At 59.6% G+C, this 24,471-nt stretch overlaps 2 protein-coding genes across 34 annotated transcripts in view; one reads left to right on the top strand and one right to left on the bottom strand.

The window, feature by feature from the left end:
* The first annotated feature begins 76 nt into the window (after positions 1-76).
* Positions 77-3,330, top strand: IRF7 (interferon regulatory factor 7). Of its 4 annotated transcripts, none has more exons than XM_033402652.2 (9): positions 77-228; positions 416-734; positions 822-984; positions 1,079-1,286; positions 1,605-1,666; positions 1,767-1,971; positions 2,301-2,828; positions 2,907-3,025; positions 3,115-3,330. In XM_033402652.2, exons 2-9 carry the CDS (start codon positions 715-717, stop codon positions 3,280-3,282), a joined length of 1,473 nt encoding a protein of 490 aa, XP_033258543.1. In that variant the 5' UTR covers positions 77-228; positions 416-714; the 3' UTR covers positions 3,283-3,330. The 4 variants fall into 4 exon arrangements, with proteins under 4 accessions (XP_033258543.1, XP_033258544.1, XP_033258542.1 ...); XM_033402653.2 differs by having other exon boundaries at positions 129-228; positions 353-734; XM_033402651.2 differs by lacking the exon at positions 77-228 and having other exon boundaries at positions 265-734.
* Positions 3,331-3,853: 523 nt separating this feature from the next.
* PHRF1 (PHD and ring finger domains 1) overlaps positions 3,854-24,471 on the bottom strand; it is a 28,195-nt gene continuing 7,577 nt past the window's right edge. For 6 of the 30 annotated variants that reach the window (XM_049713545.1, XM_049713546.1, XM_049713551.1 and 3 more), the window contains 15 exons: positions 23,932-24,146; positions 22,873-22,956; positions 21,148-21,266; positions 14,885-15,054; positions 14,223-14,349; positions 11,507-11,703; positions 10,718-10,845; positions 10,092-10,273; positions 9,580-9,699; positions 8,895-9,049; positions 5,714-8,296; positions 5,334-5,479; positions 4,861-5,136; positions 4,632-4,760; positions 3,854-4,206 (listed from right to left, as the gene is read on the bottom strand). In XM_049713545.1, coding sequence (XP_049569502.1) covers positions 4,063-4,206; positions 4,632-4,760; positions 4,861-5,136; positions 5,334-5,479; positions 5,714-8,296; positions 8,895-9,049; positions 9,580-9,699; positions 10,092-10,273; positions 10,718-10,845; positions 11,507-11,703; positions 14,223-14,349; positions 14,885-15,054; positions 21,148-21,266; positions 22,873-22,956; positions 23,932-24,146 — 4,775 coding nt within the window. In that variant the 3' untranslated portion in view covers positions 3,854-4,062. The other 24 variants (XM_033402634.2, XM_033402635.2, XM_049713556.1 and 21 more) reach the window with 23 other exon arrangements.

Raw genomic sequence — 24,471 nt, 5'->3', positions numbered from 1 at the left:
AAGGGGCTGTGCCCTGCGGCAGCCAGGACCCCAGTGCCGCCCCCGCCCGCGGGAGCACGTGACTTCCCCGGCCCCGGCCCCGCCTCCGGCCCCCGCCACCATAAAAGCGCTTGCTCCGGAGCCCCAGCGGAGCCGAAATTTCCCGCGCCGGCGGTGCCACTACCAGGTACTCGGGACTCCCAACCCACGCGGAGCGAGAAAGGCAGCGACGGCCGCGTCGGACCCCAGGTTCGCTCCGCGGAGCAGTGACCAGGAGGGGGCGGGCAGAGCGGGTGACGGCGAGGGGCATGGGTCCGGAACTGGGGGACCTGGAGGCGGAGATCGCGGTGACGCGCGGGGTGGGGCGGGTTAGGTTTCGTTTTCCCGCAGCGCGCGGTTTCGTTTTCCTACGGCCGTTCCCGTCGCGCCCCCGCAGGGCCCAGCCCGGACGCCGGCTCGACACCTGTGGCCCCTCGTGTGCCCGAGGCCCCGCCGCATCTGTAGCCACACCCATCGCCTCCTTGGCCAGGACTCACCTGGGCAACACCGTGGCCAGAAGTCCTCAACTTCCATCTGTGATCCCAACACTTGGGACCCCAACACCCGGGACTACCTGCGGAGACTCACGCGGAACCCTCCTCTCACCTGCGCTATCCCCCGACTGCCCCCGCGACCCCAGCCCTCGCCGCGGAGGGCGCGCCGCTCTCTCTACGCCCAGCCCTTGCGGAGGGAGCAATGGCCGTGGCTCCCGACGGGTGAGCCCGCCGCGCTGCCCGCTGCCGACCCCACCCACGCCCCCGGTGGCCCGCGCGCGCCCTGACGCCCGGCTGCTCCGCCCGCAGGGGGACCCCGCGCGTGCTCTTCGGAGACTGGCTTCTGGGCGAGGTCAGCAGCGGCCGCTACGAGGGACTACGGTGGCTGGACGCGGCCCGAACGCGCTTCCGCGTGCCCTGGAAGCACTTTTCGCGGAAGGACCTGGGAGAGGCCGACTCGCGCATCTTCAAGGTGGGACCCCAGCCCCGCCCGGGGCGGGGGAGGGCCGGTCCAGGCCCAGGCCCGAGTGTCCGGTCCGCGTAATCCACTCAGTCTCTCTCCCCAGGCCTGGGCTGTAGCCCGCGGCAGGTGGCCTCTCCGCAGCAGCGCAGGTGCCCGGCCTACCGCTGAGAGTGCGCTCCGAGCTTCCTGGAAAACCAACTTCCGCTGCGCGCTGCACTGTACGCGGCGCTTCGTGATGTTGCAAGACAACTCGGGGGACCCTACCGACCCTCATAAGGTGTACATGGTCACCCCCGGGCCGGCATGCGGAGGTGAGGAGGCCACGGCAGGGCTGCCGGCAGGGAGACTTGGCTCTGTCCTGGGAGCAGCCGCTGGGTCGGATTTTCGGTTTTAGAAAACTGGCATGAGAGAGGCTGGTGCCAGATTGCTGGGGGATGGCGGGGCCGGGGTGAGGGCGTGTGGCGCGGCTAGCGGGGACTGGGGATTGCTGGGAGGAAGCTCATGGGCCTGTTGGGATCAGTGAAGGAGAAGTGCGGTTGAGCTTTGAGGAGCTGCCCAGGGATTCACACCTAGGTGTCCCACTCCAGAGTCACAAATCCAGTGTTCCCCCAACCCTAATTCTCCCTCAGAAAGCCCAAGCATTATTAGCCAGGGGGAGGACAAGGCCCTTGAAGATGCCCCACCTACAAGGGTAAGGTCACTGCCCTCTTGGATTCCACCTTGGGGCTGCCCCCTCTCACTGGGCTGGGGAGCTGCTGAGTTATGCTGGGACTGTCTGTCCTCTCCTGCAGGATGGGCTTCTGGGGCCATACCTGGCAGCAGATGCTGGCGAGAGGCTGGGGCATGGGCTGGCCGGGCTGAGCCCTGAGCCCTGTGCCCCAAGCCCAGCTGGAGATGCTGGGGACCTATTGATCCAGGCTCTGCAGCAGAGCTGCCTGGAGGACCATGTGCTGAAAGCTGCGTGTGGGGTGGAGCCGATAGCCCCTGGGGCTCCTGGTGAGGGGCTGTTGGAGGGGGATGCTCTGCCCTGCAGAATTCTGTGTGCCAAGGGGAGGAACAGGCAGGACAGCAGAGTCTCCGGGGAGAGAGGGCTCGGGGGAGGGGGGTGCCCAGCAGGGACGGTGCTGGCCAGAGGTGGGCCACCATCCCTGCTGGGCACAGCTGAGCCTCCTCAGGTCCAGAGCTCCCTGCTTGGGAGTTGTGCCCGCCACAGTAAATGTGGCGCCCCAGCCCCAGGCCCAGGTGACAGGAGCTAGGGGACATGTGGAAGGAAATGGGAGGAGCTGGCGGCTCGGGTGCCAGCTCAGGCCTGCCTTCCTCTCCAGACACAGGCCCACCCCCAGCCCCCTGGCAGCCGCGAGAGGCGGAGCCCCGCACCACAGCCTCCCCCAGTGCCTGCACCCTGATGGCAGGGCATCTACACGTGGCTGGTCCCACCTGCTCACAGCTCGGTCTGCACACACTGCCCAGCTTGGGGGCCCTGGACTTGACCATCACGTACAAGGGCCGAACAGTGCTGCGGGAGGTGGTGGGGCGCCCGAGCTGTGTGCTCCTGTATGGCCCCCCCGATGTAGGTGGTGGGGCTTCAGAGCACCAGCGAGTAGCCTTTCCTAGCCCCGCCGAGCTGCCCGACCAGAAGCAGCTCCACTACACAGAGAAGCTGCTGCAGCACGTAGCCCCCGGCCTACAGCTGGAACTCCGGGGTCTCAGGCTGTGGGCCCGGCGCCTGGGCAAGTGTAAGGTCTATTGGGAGGTGGGAGGGCCCCTGGGCTCGGCCAGCTCCTCCACCCCCGCCCGCCTGCTGCCCCGGAACTGCGACACCCCCATCTTTGACTTCAGCACCTTCTTCCAAGGTCAGTGATGCACCTGCCCTGGGGCTGAGGGCCTCCCCGCCTCCCCCCACCCCCCCTCACCAAAGCCCTGTCCTGCAGAACTGGGGGAGTTTGAGGCCTGCCGGCGCCGGGGCTCCCCTCACTACACCATCTATCTGGGCTTTGGGCAGGACCTGTCAGTGGGAAGGCCCAAGGAGAAGAGCCTGGTCCTGGTGAAGGTGAGGTGGAGGGTCCCTGGGGTGGGGGTGGGGGGAGGGAGGGAGGCTGCACACAGCCCTCCCCCCACCTGACCGCGCCCTCCCCACAGTTGGAGCCATGGCTGTGCCGGGCATACCTGGAGGGCGTGCAGCGCGAAGGCGCGTCCTCTCTGGACAGCGGCAGCCTCAGCCTCTGCCTGTCCAGCTCCAACAGCCTCTATGATGACCTGGAGCACTTCCTGGAGCACTTCCTGATGGAGGCGGAGCAGCCCGGCTAGGCTGGGTCCCCAACCCCTCCCAATCTAATAAAAAGATCCCAAGAACCAGTGCTGGTGTCCTGACCAGGGGCAGGCTTGAGACTGAGGCTTGGGAGGGGCACTGTGGATGCGAGGTTCACCCCACTTCACGGGAAGCCCGTGACTTGTGGGCCCAGGAAGGGAGCCCCCTGCCCCGCCCACGTTGGCCTCCTGTGCACACCCGTTCTCCTGACTTCACAGTGAAAAAACTCAGGGCATGCTTTAGAGCCAACAAACTGCTCCAAGAGCGCAAGGGCCCCTCAGGACACGTGTTCCCCAGAGGGGGCAGCACCTGGGGCCCCTCTGCCGTGAACAGGGCTGCCCATCTGTGCTGCGCCCAAGGCCTGTCCCTGGCCTTCGAGACCCGCCAACACTGCTGTGCCTGGGAGGTGGCGGACCTAAGTGAAAACCCGAGCGATTACTTATAAAACACAACGAGCAGACGAGGGAATCCTGGGACCAGATGGTTGCCCGTGGGAGAAGCGCCACCTGCCCGCCCGCCTTTGGTTTCTCATCACCAAAGGCTTCGCCTTTCAAGTACTGAGCCAATCAAGACATTTCTAAAGATAATCCGTTTTTGATAAATTAGAACACAATGGGAACAGTGTGTGTCTATAATATACATATAAAAGTCCAGTTTTAAACTGTGAGCAAGACAGGTGCACAGACCACGTGCGATCACAGGAACCCTGGAAACGGGAGGGCAAGTGGCCCGGAGTTTTCTGCTTCGGCTACTCCAGCCAGAAGGGCCCCGGGCAAGCCTCAGCCCTCGGCACCCTGGGCAGGCGGCTCCTCACCGGCCTCGGCCCGCCGGTGTCTGCGCATATGCCTGTACTTGTCCACGTAGGCCTTCACCAGGTTGCCCACCTTCACGGGGTTGATCTCCCCACTCTTGCTGTGGCAGATCTGGGGGAGTGGGGCACAGTTACCCGGATGTCCCTGCAAACCCGCGTGGTCAGGGATCATGGGGATGGAGCGCTGGGGAGCACGCCATGAGGGACAGCAGGCAGCCTGACGTGCGCCTGCCTGCTCTGCCCCCCTTAAGGGCTGCTGAGGGTCCCACTGAGATCAGCTGGCATGTCCATCTCTCATGTCCATCTCTCAGGGTCTCACTTCCTACCCATGAGCTGGGTTAAACATCTTGTGTCATTTAGCCTCTTTAACTAAAGTCACGAGGACACAGTCGTAAGCCCCTCACAAACACCAGCATTTTATACCCCCGAAGCATCAATGAGGCGTGGCTACAACTGGCCTGAAGCTGCGCCCAGGATGTGGCCGAGCGACCCTGGGGCCGGAGCCCCTCTCTCTGGGCTCACGGACCCCACACCCACCTTCTGCACGGCCTTGCGCAGAATGTCCTTGTACTCGTCCTTTGTCACCTCCCTCTTCTGGTAGAAGGGCTTGATGGCCAGCTTCACCTCCTCCACAGCCCGCTCCTGCACGTGCAGCTTCTTCATGTACTAGGGGGGAGGACACTTGTGAGACCACTGGCCCCTGGCTTCCCACCCACCCACCCACCCACCTGCGCCAGTCCCTGGAGGAAGGAGGGGCGGGACTCACCTCCTCGTTCTTGGTCTTCTCCGAGGCTGGCCTGGGAGCAGCTGTTCTCTCCTCGGAGCTGTTGGCAGCGGCGGTGGTCACAGTGGCAGCATGACCAGCCGGCTCTGAGGCTGCAGTCAGGACGGTGGGCACCGGGGCCGGGCTCTGGGCCACCCCGCAGCCCATCAGGGGCAGGCTCCCCTGCAAGAGGAACTGGACCGCGGGCTGGCTGACAGGTGCGTATGGTGGGACACTCGAAGGCAGAGCCGGGGTGGGGGGCAGGTTCAGGCTCTGTACCTGGGCGAGAGCACAGCCCGCTTAGCCCCTGCAGAGCTCGGTGCCCCAGTGCCCAAGGCAACGTGCTCCCAACCCCCACTCCCGAACCACTAAAAGCCCCGGCAGAAAGGGGCTGGTGCATGAGGCCCTCAGCCCCAACCCGGCCCAGCTTGAGTGGCCTGAGCCCAACGCCACATCCCTGCAGGCCAGGCGCCCACCTGAGAAGGGTCAGCATCAGGAAAGCCAGGCTCTGGAAGCACATAACCAGGGGGAGGGGGCTCAGAGAAGGGAGCCTGCTGGAACGCAGCCACGGGGCCCGCGTCCTCGGTTTCCCGGGGCTTCTGCGGCCTGTGAAGCGGCGTCCCTGAGGGCCAACACAGGGGGGTGGGTGCTCTGTGGCCACGCCAGAAGGCTGTTTCCTGGCTGGAAAATTCCAGAAAAGCATCCCAGCAGCAAGGACCACAGGTCAGGCCGTGGCCATCTCCCTGCATGACCAAGGAGGCCCGTGAGCCATCCAGGGAGAAGACTCCGTGGTGGTCGCTCTGAGCCATCCTCGTATCCCACCCCATTGCCCCACCCCGCCCAAGCGCCTACTCACGCAGGCCTCTGTCCTCAGCCGGGGCACCGCTCTCCACCTCCTGGAGGTCCCAGGTGACTCTCTTCACCAGCGCCTTAACCCGCAGCAGGGGGTTCTGAGAGGGACCCTCCTCCTTCCCCGCAGGCGCCCCGCCCATGGCTTGGCCTCCCAGAGCGCAGGGAGCTGTGGCTGCCTCGGCCGCGTCCTGCTGGAGCAAGTGCTCCTCTCGAGGGCCCTCCATCCTGGGCAGGGGCTGCGCCACATCTTCACCGTGGATCCGAGACACCTCCCTGCGGATGATGGCCACGGCCAGGCCAGCGTCATGCTGCTGGCCAGCCGGGGGCCCAGTGGGCTTGGGCAAGAGGCCTCGCTCTGGGGAGGAGTCCGTGCTCTCCGGGGAGGGCGGGGAGCTCATGTCATCAAGCTGCATGAAGATGGCTTCGTTCGAAAAGTCCTCGAAGAGGTGCCCCGCCTCCACGGAGTCACCGTAATCCAGATCCTCAAGGGGGTACTCGGCTGGCACCTCCAGGACTGGGGGGACCTTTGTGGGGGGCTTGTCGGCCTCGGACCCCTCCAGCAAGGCGTCTGTTCCTGCCAAGGCCAGGGGCCTGGCCGGGGGCTCCCTGTCCGGCCTGGGCTCCCCCTGGGGAAGGGGTGCCGGAGAAGCCTCTTTCGGAGCCAACTTCCTCTCCGGGGGGCGGGGCCGTGGGCGCTTCTCACGGGACCGAGGCCGCCGGTGCTCCCGGGGCCTGTGCTCGGGGCTGGGTGACCTGGACCTACGCCGCCTCCTCTCCCAGGAGCCTCGCCTGTCTCGGAGCCGCGCGGCACTCTCCCTGTCGGGCCGCTCCCTCCTCTCCCAGGGGTGCCTGGGCCTCCGGGCTCTCTCCAGGCTGCTGTGGGGTGAGCACTCCCTCCCCCGAGACCGGGACCCCGACCTCCGCCTCTTCTTCCTCCTGCCCTCGCGATGCTCGTGGGAGGAGCTGCCGGGGCTGCCGGAGCGGGAGCGGGACCTCCGCCGGCCTCGGCCCCAGGAGCCCCTCCTTCTCTCCCTGCTCTTGTCCTTGGCCTTCCTCCGCTTGGTGCGCTCGCGGCTGCTGGAGCGGTCGCTGGAAGACCTCCGATCCCGGGCCTTGGGCCGGTGCCTCTTGGCCTGGTCCTCACCTGCCGGTGGCGACGCAGACCGCGAGCTCCTGTCCCCCGAGTGCGACGAGCGGGACCCTGAGCGGGCCCTTCGGTGCTCCCTGGTGGCGACCCTCGGCCTCTGGGCTTTCTTCCCACCGCGGGAGCTGGACCTGGAGCGGGAACGGGTGGGGGACCGCAGCTCCACGACCCTGTGGGTGGTCGCGGGCAGGGCGTCCGGACTGGGTGGGGCGTCCGGCTCCACCGCAGTCACACAAGTCACCGTCCGCCCCTCTGAGCCAAAGGAGATGCGGGGTGGTGGGTCCTCGTCCCCCCAGGGCTCTGGTGGGGACGGCCTCTGTGCTTGTGCCACGGGCTCCTCCTCGCCCTGGAGCTCGGGCAGGCTGCAGGGCCCCTGGGGGGGCTCGGGCTCCTTCCCCATCCCGGTCTGCACCGTGTAGGAGGTGACGCAGCGCACGGGCGGCAGCACGGGGGCCTTGGGGCTGTCAATGGAGATGGTGCGCGTGATCTCAGAGGGCAGGAGGCCAGAGCCCGGGTGCTCGGGGCTGCTGCTGGCCGAGCTGGAGTCAGAGCCCGTGGGGTTGAAGGGGTCATAGATCTCGCTCTTGAGCTGCTTCGTCTTCCTGACGGAGAAGAGGGGCACAGGGCTCTCTCTTCTCTGCACCTTGCTGTCCACAGGCCGGAACGTGTTGCAGAAGCCGGGGCTGAGGACTCTGCCGGAATGGGCTGTGTTCCCAGGAATGTTGATCCTGAAGCTCTCAAAGGTGGAGCCGACACCCTTCCCCCGGGAGGGGCCCAGCGGGGCAGGGGGCTGGGGGCCGCCCCCCGAGCGCGTGCTGGGCTCCTGAGCGCCCCTGCTGCTGGGCTCACCCTCCGCCCTGGCGCCACAGCCAGGCTGCCCGGGGCCCTCCCTGCCCGTCAGCCGGCTGATGCAGGAGCTGGGAATCTCGACTCTCTGCCCGCCGGCAGGGACCTCGCCCACCCGCCTGTCGTCTCTCCTGATCTTTGGTATCCTGGGGAGCTCGGAGATGTCCGTCCTCCTGGGAGCTGGTCTCGGGGCCTGTCCCAGCACCGTGCTCTCGGAAGGCGAGTTAGAGCTACCATTCGAGGTCTTCAATGCCGCAGACCTAAGAGGCGGAGGGTGCTTGCTGTCGCCGTTAAATCGGGGGCCGTCACTTTGTTTTAAGCTGGGTCCGCTCACGCTGGACAAGGTCTGAGCCTGGCCTGACTGAAGGGTCACCAAGGAGTCCAGTCTCACAGCTGCCCCCAACGTGAGCGCAGGGACATGGGCGGGGGTGGGCGGGGCCGGGGGTGTGCCTGGGGTAGCCCTGCCTGGACAGCTGGACCCCAAGCTCTCTGGCCCGCTTCCTGACTGAGTCTCTCTGGGCTGCAGGCAGGCCCCAGACCCGGCGCCTTCTGCCCCTCTGGATGGACCAACTGAGTTTCGCTGAAAAGAAACTGGCGCTAAAAGACAAAAGGCAAACAGCCATCAGTCCCCACCCCCATCCTTAAAAAGCCCCACCCTTCTCAGAACACCCTCAGAACACTCCCAACGGTTACAGGGCACAGGGACGGGGCTGGAGGCTCGCTCTGCTGCTGCCCACCAGCCCCTTCTGCTTCATACACTATCTTCACGCTATCTGTGGATCAGAAGGAGCCTGAGCCCGTGATGGACACTTGAAAACAGGGTAGCACCCCAGTCTACCAATGACCACGCCCATGCAGCCTACCCTGCCCTCCATGGCCAGATCCCCCAGGCCCGAATCCCGCTGGGGCCCAGATCCGTGGAGAGGGCTCCACGCTGGTTCCTGGGGCTGTGAGAACAGACGGCAGCTGCTGACAGCAAGGAGGGCCTGTGGGCTGCCTGGTAACTCCCCCAACAGATGTGTTATCAGAAAGCGATGGGACAGGCATCTTCAGTCCCTCAGCACCCTCACCTACACTCGGAAGCAAACCCTAGAACCGCTGGGTCACACCACACGACTGTCCCTGGAGGAACGCGTGTCCCCATCTCCAGGCGCGCAGAGGTGGGGACGGCGGGCCGTGCGCAGAGGCTCCTCACCTGCCCTCTTGGCGCTGAGGGAGCCATCGCGGTGGATGACGATGTCGGCGCCGTTCATCATCAGGAAGCTCTGGCCCGACAGGATGCTTCCCAGCAGGTCAGGGCCGGGGTCTGCATCCACTTCCGGCTGGGGCGCCATGGCGGGAGCGCTCCTCCTGCAGGGCAGACCCGGGGCAGGCCCAGCGGTCATGGCCCTCCTGCCCACGTGCCTCCACACCCAGGCAGCAGGCAGTGTTCCCGAGGGGAGGGGTGAGACCCACCCGGCAGCTCGGACTAAAGGAAGATGGGGTGGGGGGGGTGGAGTCGTCCGAGGCTTTGGCCCCGGCTCCACTCACTGACAGGCAGGAGCTCGTGAGCAACGCCGACTGGTAGAGTTGGTTAAGTCTTTCTTTTGGAGGGTCAAACAGAGAAAAAGCTTGGCTCCCTGCCCGGCCCCTCCCTGCTGTGGGTTCTGCAGCAGAGCTAGGCACACGGAGGCAGCCTCTGGGGTTGTCACCTCATCCCTGTGCCCTTGGCTTGGGACTGGCCGCAGCACTTCCTCAACCAAGAGCCAGAGGACAGGCCACAGGAGAGGCCGTGGGTGCCAGGTGGCAGAGCGCCAGCCCAACATGGAGCCTGCGGTCCTTGTACGCCTGGGGACCCACCCCGCACCACCGCCCCGGCCATCCTGTCCCCCAGGACACACCTGGAGAGCCCCATGGAGACGGGCCTGGCCACAGGCTGGTGCGACCGCAGGGCTGACCGGGACAGGATCCTCCTCTTGATGCTCAGAGGGGAAGCAGGGCTCGGAGATGCCTCTTCACTGCTGGAGGAGGACACATGCCAAAGGGCACGGGGTGACCCTGCACATCGAGGCCCAGGGAGCCACCCCCCAACCTCTCAGCAGCGCGTGGCACAGGCGGGCTCAGCACTACCCCCACGGCAGCCCTTGTGACTCAACAATGAACCCAGGCCCCGTGCAGCGGTTTTCTGTCAGCAGCTGCCCGAGTCTCTGAGCGGGGACGGGGTGGGGGACAGGCGTGTGAGTTAGATCTTTCTCCAAATTAGGGGACGAGTAGGTACAGAATTCTGAGAACAACTCGGAAGCAGGAATTTCACAAATGCGAATTCTGAGGGTGAGCCATGCCTCCACCAGGAGCGACATGCCCACGGGCCTAGGAAAAGAGTGAGCCCCGCCAGCTCCCCCTCTGCAGTCACCTGTCGAAGGGGTCCAGCTCATAAGGGTCTCCAAACAGGGAGAGAGAGGCTGCCCCGATGTCTGCACGCATCAGCCCCAGAGAGGGGTCTGCAGGCTTGTACACCGAGGGGATGCAGGCTCCATGGGCTGGCCTGCGGAGGCCCAGCGTCCGTGCGATGCGGGAACGAGCGGTGGCTTCGTTCTGAACCCAGGGGACAGAGGGAGAAACACTGATCCACAGGGCTGAAATCTACAGCCTCCATTCCAACTAGGAATCCGCAGCACCAAACACGGCCGACCGAGTAGCCCAGTCCTGCAGCCTGAGGGTCACGTGTACTCATCACACGTGAGGACCCCGCCTGGGCCTCACCCCCACCCGGCTCACACCGGATGCCGGCACCCCAGGGAACAAGCGCCCTGACGGGTTGTAGCCCAGCCCCTTGCGCCCCCCGCGGTCCCAGGAGCCGCTCTGCGGGGCCCAGAACACATCTTGTCTCAGCCCCACCTTCAGTCCGTGCTGCAGAAACGTGCCTATTTATCTGTGAACCTCTAAGTAATTATAAAAAAAGGGTCCTTCTACGACTCCCACTATCTACCCACACACAGGACTGAAGCTCGCCCAGCGTGATCCCCCATCCGACGCTACCTTTATCTTCTTCCCTTTACTCTTCTTCACGCGGCCCTGGCGTTTCCTGGACCTCGTCCCCGAGCTCCTGCTCTTCACAGATGATCTGGACTGGGTTTTCTTTCTTCCCGACACTTTCCTCCGTCTTCCTACAAAGAGCACATTGACAGCGCACACTTCACTGTGCGCCCCACCCCAGGTGTCCCCCCCCCAAGACCCAGCGGATGACAAGTGTCCATCCCGGCCTGGGGCCTTCCTCTTTTTATTTTTTTTTTGTTATAGGGTTTTACATACTTCGCCACAGAGGAGGGGAGGGGGAAGGCAGTGCAAAGCAAAAACAGAGTAGGTCTGAGCCTACTTTGATTTGTAGACCTCATTATTAGAACCAGCAGATTATTTTACACAATTATGAAACAAAATTAAATTAGAAAACACAAACCCTAATAATCAAAAGTAAAAGGAAACACTGGCTCCCAGCTCTGTATCCACTTGGTGGTCTCACCCCGGAGAAGCACTCTCCCAGAGGCCTGGAAACAGACGACCTCACGGTACGTGTCCAGTAAAACGTATCCTGAGGATTACATTGCAAACCCAGCAGCGTTCCGTCCCCCTCAGCCACCCTGGGGCGCTACGGGCTGACTGGGGACGAGCCATGGCAGCCACAGGGCGCCCTAGTTCTGTGATGCTCCAGCACCCCCGAACTCTCAGGAACCCCAGCACAGAAACAGCAGGTTCCGAGAAGACGTGTGCTGTTAAAGCACTTCCGCTACACTTGAATCTGTGATCTCGCGATGAAGCTAAAAGCCCTACCTGATCTCCACTGAAGGATGCTACAAGCAGCTCGGGGGTTCTGAGAACTGCTCAACAAAGGAAACAGACGGAGGCGCCAGCGAGCCCGTGCTGTCCACGGAAACTGCACTCCTGGAAGCAGCCCGTCAGGAGGAAGCCTCTCCTTCACCTCCTCCGTCACTTCATGGATCTGAGACCTGAGCCCCGGGGCTGCCTGACTGTGAACAGAGAGCCTGGCGGAGCTGCCCGCTGGGAGGACCCCCAACCCCAACCCAAGCAACCCTTCAAACACCCCACCAACCCAACGAAACGCCCACCTGCACCTGAGCCAGCCTCGGGGCTCCAGCCGCCCAGCCGGAGCAGGTGAGACCTGCCCGCGAGGGATGCGCCAGGATAGGAGACCCCGCATCAACCCCAGTCAAGAGGACACAGAGACACTTAACAGGCAGCCACTAGTGCAACACAGACCTCCTTTGGCTTGAGATGCAAGTAAACTATTTTTTTAAAATTCCATCACAATTTGTGACACAATTAGAACTTTCAACACCGACCAGCTATTCCACCGTGCTGCGCAATTATTGCTCATCTCCTTGGGTGTAACAACGGCCTCATTGTTAAATCAAAAGAGAGACTCCCTCTTCCAGAAACATATTGTGAGACACTCAGAGGTAAAATGAGGATCTGCTTCAAAATAACAGAGGGGGAGGGGGTGGAGAGAGACGAAGCAGCCCCGGCCAGGAGTCGCTAGGCCATGGCAAGACGGTCACAGGGTGCTGTTCCGGTCTCCCTGCGCTTCCACAGTGTGACTACGTCTGTAAAAAGTGCGAAACATTGGGCTTCTCTGGTGGTGCAGTGGTTAAGAATCTGCCTGCCAATGCAGGGGACCAGGGTTCGAGCCCTGGTCCGGGAAGATCCCACATGCCGCGGAGCAACTAAGCCTGTGCGCCACAACTACTGAGCCTGCACTCTAGAGCCCGTGAGCCACAACTACTGAAGCCCGCGCGCCTAGAGCCCGTGCTCCGCAACAAGAGAAGCCACCGCAATGAGAAGCCTGCGCACCGCAACAAAGAGTAGCCTCCGCTCGCCACAACTAGAGAAAGCCCGCGCGCAGCAATGAAGACCCAAAGCTGCCAATAAATTAATTAAATAAATAATTTTTTTAAAAAAAGTGTGAAATATTCACAGCAAAGATGTAACAGCCAAGCGTGGGGGCCACTCGGGACAAAGGGAGAAGTGAGCCCGTCTCTCCAGGAGCTGTAGCACCTCCAGCTCTTATCCTGGGACGGGTCTGTGAAATGCAAGGGAGCAACTGCTGGGACTGAGAAGTGAGACCCTGGACATGAGAGGAGATCCAGACAGAAAATACGAGAAGCAAAACCTCTCTCATCCTGAACTTCAAGGCAGTGATCAGCGTGACCTCGGGGTACAGCTCCTGGCTCCATCCACTACACGGGGTTGCGAACCAGGACCGCCCGCCGGCGGCCCTCGGGTGTCTTCTCTGTGCTCAGCTCTTCGGGGGCGAGGGCTCTCCGGGAGCACATATGCGCTCGGCACCTGGCGGGGCCACGCAGGGCAGCGGAACCTGACACACACACGCCCGCTGGGGGTGGGGAGGACGAGCGTGGGCAAGAACGCGGCGCAGCTACAACGCACACGTTGCTGATGGGAGTGCAGGGGGTGAGTCACCTCCAACACACGTTCACTGGTTGCACCAACTAGTCTACTGCTCTCTACCGACCCAGAGCAGCGGAAACACCTGCCTGCAGGAAAGATACTCACAGCAGCTTCATTACAGAGCCAACCCAAATGCCCGGCACAGGCAGGTGGACAAGCTGGGGTGGTTCGTGCCGTGGCATGTTCCTCACCAATAAACAGAAATTAACCCCAGACACCCACTACACAGGCCCCCAATCACTCTGCTGAGCAACAAACCAGAGCACACACTCAAGACCTCATGAGTGAGAACCGAGGATGGCACAGCTAGCGCCAACGACAGGACGGCAGGTGCCTGGAGGGGCTGCCTGGGGAGTGGGGGCAGCGGCTGGAAGCCTCGTCGGTCTCACCGGGAACCATATGCCCAGAGTGGGTGTGCTCATCACAGAAAACGCATGTCTCAATAATGTTGATTTTTAAAAGACCACAGATTCAGCAACCCGCTGAAAGAAACAGGAAACCACATCTACTGGTTTAAATGAATAGTCAAGGAGAAAAAGGAAAGCTCTTCTTTGGAGAATTCCAACCCATGAATATAAATGGAGCACAGACCCAGAAATCGCCGAGGATGTTAAACTGGGGTGAAAGCTTCTCCCCAGGCAGGGATGTCGACTACCAAAGAAAAATGGAACTTACTGGGACAAAATTCCCGAGACTAACACAGAAAAGGACTAGAAAACGTGAACAGCGCCCAAACCAGCAAAGACACTGAATTAATCATTTTAGCTGTTCCCACCCAGAAAAGCCAGGCATGGGGCTTCACCTGTGTGTTGCCCAATTTAGAGAAAACATCGCGAATCTTCCACAAGGTCCTTGGGGACTCTTCCCCGATCAACTTCGGGGAGGCTGTGTCACCCTGATGCACATGCAGGGCGCTGCTGCATAAACAGCACCCTGGGGGGTTCAGAGGGAAGGACCAGACCCAGACCCCTGGGCCTGCAGGGCCTTCTGCGCGATGGTCTGCGGAAACCAGGCTACAGGAATGGCAGCCACCACTGGAAGCCAGAGACCGAGCCAGGCCTACCTGCTTTCCTCCTCCGACGGGCAGGGGCTCGCGGCCCGGGGTGCTGGTACACAGCTGTGCTCAGACCAGCGGCCACAGCTTCGATGGTCTCGTCCAGCAGAGGAGACATGAGGTACCTCGGGACGTGCTGCACAGCACGGGACGGCGCTGGTCAGGGGGGCCGGAGCCGCCTCAGGCCCCTTGAGGGAGCCCCAAGGAGCCCCCTGAGCCCCCGGGAGGCTGGACGCCTCAGCCTGGCAGCAGCAGACATCAGGCAGGCTGCTGGGGGCTCCCCAAGGGCCCAGTGGGAAGTGGGGTCTGGGAAGGCCTCCCGAGGAGCAGGCCGGGCAAGGATGCAGAACAAGAAGGGCTTGCGGGCCTCAGAGTGGAGGGCGGAGTGCCAGGAGGGACTGTGGGCATCTGTGGTGGGGTCCCGGGACCACGTTCCCCATGAAGTCCTCTCAGCTCCTCTCAGTTCAGTACTACGGCCTTGGCAGGTGACAGCTGCAAGGCAGGGGACCCCCGGCAGCTTCCACGATGCACCCACGGGCCGGGCCACCGACCACTGGCCGGACCCGACTGTCCAGCACCCCCAGGGCCAGTTCTCCACTGCTGCCGCCGCCTCAGGCCCACTTGGCTTTGTTCCCTGCACATGGCCAGGATGCGAGGCCACCAGCACCCACCTGGATCCTCCTGGCTGTGGAGATCCGGTTCCGGTTCACCGTCGCTCGGACCCTCTCGCTCTGCCGTGTCCTGGCGATGGCCCGGGTCCTCCCTGCGTGTGGCTGAAGCCGGCTGGTGGTGGGCACTACGTCGGCCAAGAGCAGGGAAACCTCCTCCTCGCTCACGGGACCTGCGTCTTGGAAGAAAACACCCTGGGCTGACGTGCACTCCGCTGAGCCCTGGCCCTGGTAGGAGGACTCTGGGAAACGGGGCACAGGGGGTGTCTCCCTGGAGCTTGGGCTCCTAGACCCCCATCAGCCAACCCCCTGTCTCCAGCCCGTGCCCCGCCCAAAGAGTGCAACCGAAAGCCGCCCCTGCTGGAGAGCCGGACGCGATCTCCCTGGGACGAGGGGCCGGCCCCACAGGAAGGGTCCGGACCACCTGAGGGGGGGCAGTGTGTTACCCGCAGCAGGGGCGGCCCCGGCGGCAGCACATTCCGGACAGAACCACTCGTCCACTGGCACCTCCTGGAGAGGGGGGTCCAAACACTCCATGTGGTACCTAGGAAACGAGACGGTGTCCCCAGCCTCACTGTCCCAGCCAAGCGAGCCCTATGACAGGTCTCCTGACAACACACCCTGCTGTGATCTCGTGGCCCCCCAATCCACGTGTGGAAGCCCTAACCCCGCAACGTGACGGCACCTGGAGACGGCCTGTGGGGGTGATGAAGGTTAAGTGAAGTCATGAGGGCGGGGCCCTGACCGACACAGCGCCCCCTCCCCGACCGTGAGCTCTGCCAGGACTGACTTGGATGCCCCCACCCGAGGCCAAGGGGGAGTCCGCCTGCTCAGAGGGCCTGCGCGCTTGGAGCTGCAGACACCTGTCTTCTCACTCTCCCACCGGCATTCTGGGTGGACGGACCCCCACCGCAGGCTTCTGGGCATCTCTGCCCTCCAAGGGGACCCTGACGGCCGCCGAACTCTCCCCAGGGGACGTACCATCTGGAGGGACAGAGCTAAGAGAGCGGCAGCTGGACCCTGACGGCGGCGGGGTGGCAGCCACCATCCTGGGAGGCCAGTCTCCGAGGAACTAACACCCCGCACGGCAGCGCCACCCAACAGCGTCTGCTCTTCAGCTGCTGGAGGAGCCACCGCTGGCGTGGGCCGCCGGTGCCGGAACCCTCCAAACTCCATCCCAGTGTCCGAGATGGCGCCGAGCCAGGCCAGGTGGAAACCAGCACCGAGCCCACACTGAACACCCGAGCCCAGGCTGGACTCGGCTTTGAAACCCAGAACAGCCCCATGATCGCCCAGTAGGACCGGCCTGCAGCGCTCACTTGAGCACAAGGATGACCTCCTCCCACTGGGAGAGCCACAGCCATGCGGCACAGAGAGGTCCTCCCTCGAGAATAAATACCGCTACATAAAACACAAATGGGGGAACTCCATGGAGGTCCAGTGGTTAGGACTTGGCAATTTCACTGCCAGGGTCCGGGTTCAATCCCTGGTCGGGGAACTAAGATCCCAAAAGCCACGAAGCACGGCCAAAAACAAAACCAAGGCAAAACCCCCCACAAATAATCTGTACCTTGCTTCATATAACAGTGAAAGAACCTGGCATATTCATGTATCTATGGACAGGCTTGTGAGTTACTCATTTAAAAATGAGTAACAGGGCTTCCCAGGTGGCACAGTGGTTAAGAATCCGCCTGCCAATGCAGGGGACACAGGTTCGAGCCCTGGTCTGGGAAGATCCCACATGCTGCAGAGCAACTAAGCCCGTGCGCCACAACTGCTGAGCCTGCGCCCTAGAGCCCGCGAGCCACAACTACTGAAGCCTGTGCTCTAGAGCCCGTGCTCCGCAACAAGAGAAGCCACCGCAATGAGAAGCCCGCGCACCGCAACGAAGAGTAGCCCCCACTCGCCGCAACTAGAGAAAATCCACGCACAGCAACCAAGACCCAACACAGCCAAAAATAAACAAATAAATAAATTTATATTAAAAAAAATTTCAGTTGCAGCTCCCATTATTAAAGAAAAATGAGTAACAGTGATCTTAGACTTGTAGACTTGTGACTTTAGTTGAAAGACTTAACTGTAAGAAAATTTAGCTAAGGGCAAATATTAGCAGTGAGGATATTCAGAAGCATACGAATCACTATATTTTTTATCAGTTTTAATGTTTTAGGTCTATCACAATTTTTATGTACTTGTTTTATCTGTTAAATTCAAGCACATAAAAAAACAAATAAGTTCATAAATATACTTTACAACAAAAAATATTTTTGCAGAAGTTGCAAAAATCCCCAAGTCACTGTTAAAACTACTAAAATTGGGGCTTCCCTGGTGGCGCAGTGGTTGAGAGTCCGCCTGCTGATGCAGGGGACACAGGTTTGTGCCCCAGTCCAGGAAGATCCCACATGCCGTGGAGCGGCTGGGCCTGTGAGCCATGGCCGCTAAGCCTGTGCGTCTGGAGCCTGTGCTCCGCAACGGGAGAGGCCACAACAGTGAGAGGCCCGCGTACTGCAAAAACAAACAAACAAAACACTACTAAAATTGAAACAATTTTTTTTTTGGCCACACCACACGGCATGTGGGATCTTAGATCCCTGACTAGGGATTGAACCTGACCCCCTGCACTGGAAATGTGGAGTCTTAACCAGTGGACCACCAGGGAACTCCCTGAAACAGAACCTGATATAAAGAATTAACATAATCAAGGATTGTAGGCTCAGACAAGGCAATCCCAAGAAAGAACTGAGCTGGAGGTATCACCCTCCCTGACTTCAGACTATGCTACAAAGCTACCGTAATCAAAACAGTACAATACTGGCTCAAAAACATACACACAGAAAAATGAAACACAAAAGAGAGCCCAGAAATAAACCTACACTTACATGGTCAATTAATCTACAACAGAGGAGGCAAGAATATACAATTGAAGAAAGACAGTCTCTCCAATAAGTGGTGCTGGGAAAGCTGGACAGCTTCACGTAAAAGAATGAAATTAGGATACTTTCTCACACTATATACAACAATAAACTCAAAATGGATTAAAGACCTAAACGTAAGACTGGAAACTATAAAACTCCTAAAAGAAAACAATAACAAAACACTCTTTGACATAAGTCACAGCAATATTTTTGGGGATCTGTCTCTCAAAGCAAAGGAAATAAAAGCAAAAATAAACAAATGGGACCTAATTAAACTTTAAATCTTAACTTTTGCACAGCAAAGGAAACACTGACAAAACGAAAAGACTTCCTGAATGGAAGAAAATATTTGCAAACTACATGACCAACAAGGGAGCAACATCCAAAATATATCAACAGCTCATACAACTCAATATCAAAAAAAGTGATTAAAACATGGGCAAAAGACCGCAGACATTTTTCCAAAGAAGACATACAGATGGCCAAAAGGCACATGAAAAGATGTTCAACATTGCTAATCATCAGAGAAATGCAAATCAAAACCACAATGAGACAACACATCACACCTGTCTGAATGGTTTTCGTCAAAAAGGCCACAAATAGGGCTTCCCTGGTGGCGCAGTGGTTGAGGGTCCGCCTGCCGATGCAGGGGACACGGGTTTGTGCCCCGGTCCAGGAAGGTCCCACATGCCACAGAGCAGCTAGGCCCGTGAGCCATGGCAGCTGAGCCTGCGTGTCCGAAGCCTGTGCTCCGCAGCGGGAGAGGCCACAACAGTGAGAGGCCCGCGTACCGCAAAAAAAAAAAAAGGACCACAAATAACAAATGTTGGCGAGGACGTGCAGAAAAGGGAGCTCTCTTGCACTGTTGGCGGGACTGTAAATTGGTGCAGCTGCCACGGAGAGCAGTATGGAGGTTCCTGAAGAAACTAAAAATAGAACTACCATATGATCCAGCACTTCCACTCCTGGGTACTTAACTAAAGAAAATGAAAACACTAATTCAAAAAGATACATGCACTCCAGTGTTCACAGCATTATTCACAAAAGCCAAGATATGGAAGTAACCCAAGTGCCCATGAACAGACAAATGGATAAAGAAGATGTGGTGTACACAAACACACACCCTCAGCCATAAAAAAGACTGCAATTCTGCCATTTGCAAAAACATGAATGGACCTGGAGAGTGTTACATTTAGTGAAATAAGTCAAAAGAGAAAAACAAATACTCTACGTTATCGCTTATATGTGTAACGTAGAAATGAAACAAACCACCGTATATAATAAAACAGAAACAGACTCAAATATAGAGAACAAAGTAGTGATTAACAGTCAGTAGAGGGGAGTCGGGGAGCAAGACAGGGGTATGGGTGGGATTAAGAGATACAAGCTACTCTGTATATAACAAAGTACAAGAATACACTGCACCGCACAGAGAAGTAGAGCCAATATTTTATAATAACTTTAAATAGAGCATAACTGATAAAAATTTTGAATCACTGTGTTGTACACCTGAAACTAATATAACTCTATAAACCAATTATACCTCAATTTAAAAAAAAATGCATGCTATGTTCCACTCAATTTTGTTATGAACCTAAAATTGCTCTGAAAGATAAAATCTATTAAAAAAAAAAAAAGGACTGTAGGCTCCATTTAAAAGCTTAAGGGTGTGTGGGGGCTTCCCTGGTGGCACAGTGGTTGAGAATCTGCCTGCCAATGCAGGGGACAGAGGTTCGAGCCCTGGTCTGGGAGGATCCCACATGCCGCGGAGCAACTAGGCCCGTGAGCCACAACTACTGAGCCTGCGCGTCTGGAGCCTTGTTGCTCCGCAACCAGAGAGGCCGCGATAGTGAGAGGCCCGCGTACCGTGATGAAGAGTGGCCCCCACTCACCGCAACTAGAGAAAGCCCTCGCACAGAAACGAAGACCCAACACAGCCAAAAATAAACAAATAAATATTAAAAGAAAAAAAAACAAAAAACGCTTAAGGGGGGAACTCCCTGGCAGTCCAGTAGTTAGGACTCGGTGCTTTCACTGCTGAGGGCCCGGGTTCAATCCCTGGTCAGGAAACTAAGATCCCACAAGCCATGCAGCAAGGCAAAAAGGAAAGGAAAAAAAAAGGGAAAAAAGCTTAAGAGAAAATCGAGGCTTTGTGAGTGAAAGCTCCGACAGCCTCATCCAGGGCTCCCCAGCGTCCTCAAGGCCACTGGAAGGCACACAAGCTCGTCTGGCACAGGGAACCCAGGCCAAGAAGGCAAGGCTGGTGACGAGGGCCAGGCCAGGCCAAGGGGTGTGGCGGCCAGTACCAGGCCTCTCCTCCCCACCACGTGTGGGCTCTCAGGCAGCATCCAGCTGTCCCAGGCCCCTCCTTCTCAGGCCCCGAGCAGCCACCATCACTGGGGAAAAGGGTGCAGTCTGCGTGTGAGCAGCGTTCTGAATGCTGCCACCCCCGTGGCCCCACTCGGTCATGGAGTGTGACAGCAAGAGCCGTGAGCTGGACACACGGGTCTGCAGGACACCCAAGGCTCTGCTTCTGCCCTCTAGCCCCAGACCGACAACAGGCTAGAGGGGACCCGCTCAGACATGGCCAACTTCCGGGACTCCAAAGGGGCAAGGAGCAGCAAGGTCAGGCAACCGTGTCACCAAACACGGATGCAGGCTGAGACTGGTGAGAAAGGAGGGAGGAACGCATTGCATTCTCAGCTGTGTGAGCACCGAGGGCGGGGCTCGGAGGAAGGTGGGAGATGCTGCCAGGCCCGGGGAGGGTGACCTGCTGTCTCAGTGCAGGGAGGTGGCAGGTAGTGGGCCCCGGTGGGCAGCCCAGGAAGTGTCTGCATTGGGACAAGCACAGGCCCCACAGGCGCCCGTCCTCCAGGGCTTGTGCTGCTCCAGCACAAGGAAAGGGCCTGACGAGAAGCAGGGGACCCAATGGTGTTGCAGAATGACAATGAAAGGGGCTCCACGGACACAGGGGTGGCTGGCAGCCTGGCTGGAAGCGCGTCCCACTGTCCTGCCGTGTGAAGCTGCCCCGGCCCCTGGCCTCGCACAAAGGGTGGGTCCTGCTCGTGTCCGCCCCCGGCCCAGCCAGCCCACGCCCCCATTTCTTGCCTCTCCCCCTCGTCCTGAGATACTAGGTACATCTCTGCAAGCGGCCTCAGGATATCATCTGGAAACAGGTGGAGGATATAAACAACGATGGGGGGGGGACGAAGCATGCGGAGCCCAGGACGCAGCAGATGACCCTCGAGGGGCAGGTGGCGCTGAGCACAAACACAGCTGGGCAGGTCCCTCTAGCGGGTCAACAAGACCAGCTCTGAGCCGAGCTCAGGGCACCCAACGGGAGGGGCTCACCCAGCGTCGCAGCCGTCGCAGAGCAGCAGACGGTCCTCCCGGTCGCTCCTGCCGCACACCCCACAGAAGGTCGGGTCTTCATCGTCATCCTCCCCAAGCCTGGCGCTCTCCACTGGGATCTGGGGACAGGACAGCGTGCTCAGCACATGGCAAGAGGGACCCAAATCCCAGAGCCGTTTATATCACGGTTTGCAACGGACCCAGAGCAGATTCACACGGGCTCCATGGGCCCAAAGCTTCTGAATTAACAAGCACCAGTGACTTTTATGTTTTCTAACCATCTCAGGGTAGTTAGCCCTGAGAAAAAAAACGATTCAACAGAAAAAGTCTGACCCACGGAAGGGCTCCAGAGCGGAGTGGCAGGTGAGACAGCCAAACATGAGGGCTACGTTGCACGGACCACGCGGGTGGAGAACAGGGAAGCGCCGGGCTCTCGTCCCCCGAGAACTGTCCCAGGACCAAGCAAAGCACAGAAACGTGACTGCCAAATGACACTCAAACATGTGCTGCCCCACGACGATCACAGCTACTCCTCATCGCTGCCGCCAGCCCGAGCCACCTCAACAGGCTGCCTCGGTCTCCTGCCCATGAGTCCCACTGAGAAACAGCCTCTGCAGCTCACTTCCCCACGGGTGACTCGCCTGAGCCACACTCTCTGCCTTTGTTCCTGCACCAGCCAGGGACTCGGGACCCTCCCGCGGCCTCCTGGACTCTGTGCTGGGTCTGAGCCGCTCTCAGATCTCCTCCAATTGGACCTGCTGGCGTGTAAGTGGGCCCTTCACCCACCTCCCCTTCCCACACAGGAGGCGCTCGGGGCCAAGGACTCAAGAGGCAGGCACTCAAGGAAACAGAGCTTGCCTGCGGGGAAAATGCCGGCGCTCCCCAGAGACCTCGGGCAGAAGAGCAAAGCGCCCGGGGCAGGCCACAGGAGGCTCCACCAGCAGGACGGGACGGGAGCTGCCGGCCCCGACCAAGACTCCAGGAGAAGTCTGCTCACCCAGAGCCGGAGTCCTCACACATCCCTGGCCCCGCAAATAAAAAGGCACATGTGCGGCTGTAAGCCTCGCTGAGAAGACGTAAGGCAAATCTCTACGAGTCTCTCTTTTTCTTCTTTTTGGCAGAGCCGTGTGGCTTGCAGGAACTTCCCCGACCAAGGACTGAACCCAGGCCATGGCAGTGAAAGCGAGGAAGCCTAACCACTAGGCCACCAGGGAACTCCCTCAACAAGTCTTTCTAATGCTGCTCCTCAACAGAAGTCGACGTATGGAGGCCTCCCAGTCCCCAAACAGCAGGTGAGCAAAAGCACGCTTTTAAGAGCAAGGAAAACACCTTGTCCCCAGCCCTCATGCTCCTGCCACGCGCCTTCCCAAGTCTGGTCCTGAGAGAGCTGGCCCCCTCTCCCAGGGCTGGGGTCCACACCCTGACCTTCCCTGCCTGCTGTGGCTGCCGTGGCTCAAGAGGAGAGAAGCTCGGAGATGCAGAAAAGGCGTGTGGGAGTGGAGAGGAGGAAGTCTGGGAAACCGCTCCCATGCAGAGCCCAGGCTGGCCGGGCACACAGCACCACCTCCAGCACCGGGTTTCACGTTCATGGCCGCAAACGGCCTTTTAGTCGATTTCTAAAACACACGTAACTAATACTTCAGGAAAGCAACTTGCCTTTTGAAGGCATGTTTTCCCATGAGATGGGGACCAATGTAATACACAAAAGGGGGCGCCTACACTTACCTTCTTCAAGATTTTACCGCCAAATTGAGCTCGAATACAAATACATTTAAATATAGTTCGATCAACTGGACAGGAATTGGCATTCTGTAAGAAAGAAAAATCATACTTCAACCTTATAGAATCACTTTCACTATTAATACCATCTGAAAATAATTTCATTTAGAAGTCAAGACTTCCTTTTACATTAAAAATCTAATTTGCAGAATGCCTGTGTAGGCTAGGCCCTGTGCTAGACGGCTGGGGATACAGCAGTGAAGAAAAGAGACAGAAATCAAATCCCTGCCACGTGGAGCGGTTCTCTTGGAGGGCCAGTCAGTGCTAAGAAGACAAGAGGAGGGCAAGGGGTGGCAGGACAGCTGGGTTACTGGCCAGCAAGCAGGGGGCAGAGGAGAAGAGGCTGGGTGCTTGAGGCAACGCCGTTACTGTCACCCTCGCTGGGTAAGGGCAGGCACAGTGCGGCGAGGCCGGCCGCGTTCCCGGGGTCCGAGTTGGTGAGGGTGGGAATAGAAAAGAATCAGGCAGGGCCGCTGGTCCTCGAGGACGGTGAAAGGCACGGGGCTGTGGGCCACGCGTCCTTTGACTCATTACTTCTTTGAGGTTTTTCACAAAGTTCAGAAAGTAGGGAGGGGGCAGTGCTTCTAAAGCTCACCCTGCAACACTGCACCATCTGGTGAACCCCATGTGCTTTTACTGCTAATCACACGACTCAGGCTTTCCTGGGTCTATGAGATGACCCCTCAGCATGGGAGCACCGGCCAACTCGGCCTGAGCAGGCTGCCCCTGGGCCACTAAGGATTTCTGGTTCCCGAGGGGCACCGGCCCATAAACAACCCTCCTGATCCAGCGCTCCATGAGCATATCACCCCACAGTGAGCTTCACCAACCACCCCGAGGGCCTAGAGCTCGAACGAAGCAGAGATCAAGCTCGGACACCACCTGGGGCTCCAACTCCTGTTATAGAGCAGAGACCCAGACCCTTGAGAGGCCGGCCACAGGCTGGGTCACACACACACAGAGGCTAGCCTGAAGGGAGGAAGTGCCCGAAGAGAAGCCACGCACCTTGGACCACTCCACGATGCAATCGAGGCAGAAGTAGTGGGCACAGTTCTCGGGTGTCCCCACAGCCTGGTCCCTGAAAGCATTAAGACAGATCGGGCAGCTCTCCGAATCATCATCAGAGTTAAATGCACCGCTGGCTTCCAGCGCCCCCCGAGTAGCCGCTGCTGCTGCTAACGTGTCCACATCGTCGCCGTCTTCTTCGGAATCCTCGGAACCTTGACAAAGAGGCAATGTTACAAGTCCACAAACCGGAGTACAGGAGGCATGCAGGCCGCAGCCGCACTCGGGTGAGCAGGGTCCCGAATCCCACACACGAGGGACAGACCCGCTCCTGCGGCCCCACCAGGACAGATGTCACCGGGCATTTTAACCCGAAGCTGCTTCCAAGCTCAGGGGACACCAGCCCCACCCCCCCAACTTGGAGCCGAATCAGAACCCTCACGAGGCAGGCAGCCTCCCGGGGCCAACCCGCCTCTCGGCTCAGTGCAGTGGCCTCCAGAGGGCGCCACGTGCCGTCAACACCCTTCTCAAAACAGTGTC

Source organism: Orcinus orca, chromosome 8 (assembly GCF_937001465.1).
Source record: "Orcinus orca chromosome 8, mOrcOrc1.1, whole genome shotgun sequence".
In the NCBI taxonomy this organism is placed as follows: Eukaryota; Metazoa; Chordata; class Mammalia; order Artiodactyla; family Delphinidae; genus Orcinus; species Orcinus orca.
The sequence above is the reverse complement of the archived record's forward strand: the minus strand, read 5'-3'. Positions and strand labels throughout refer to the sequence as shown.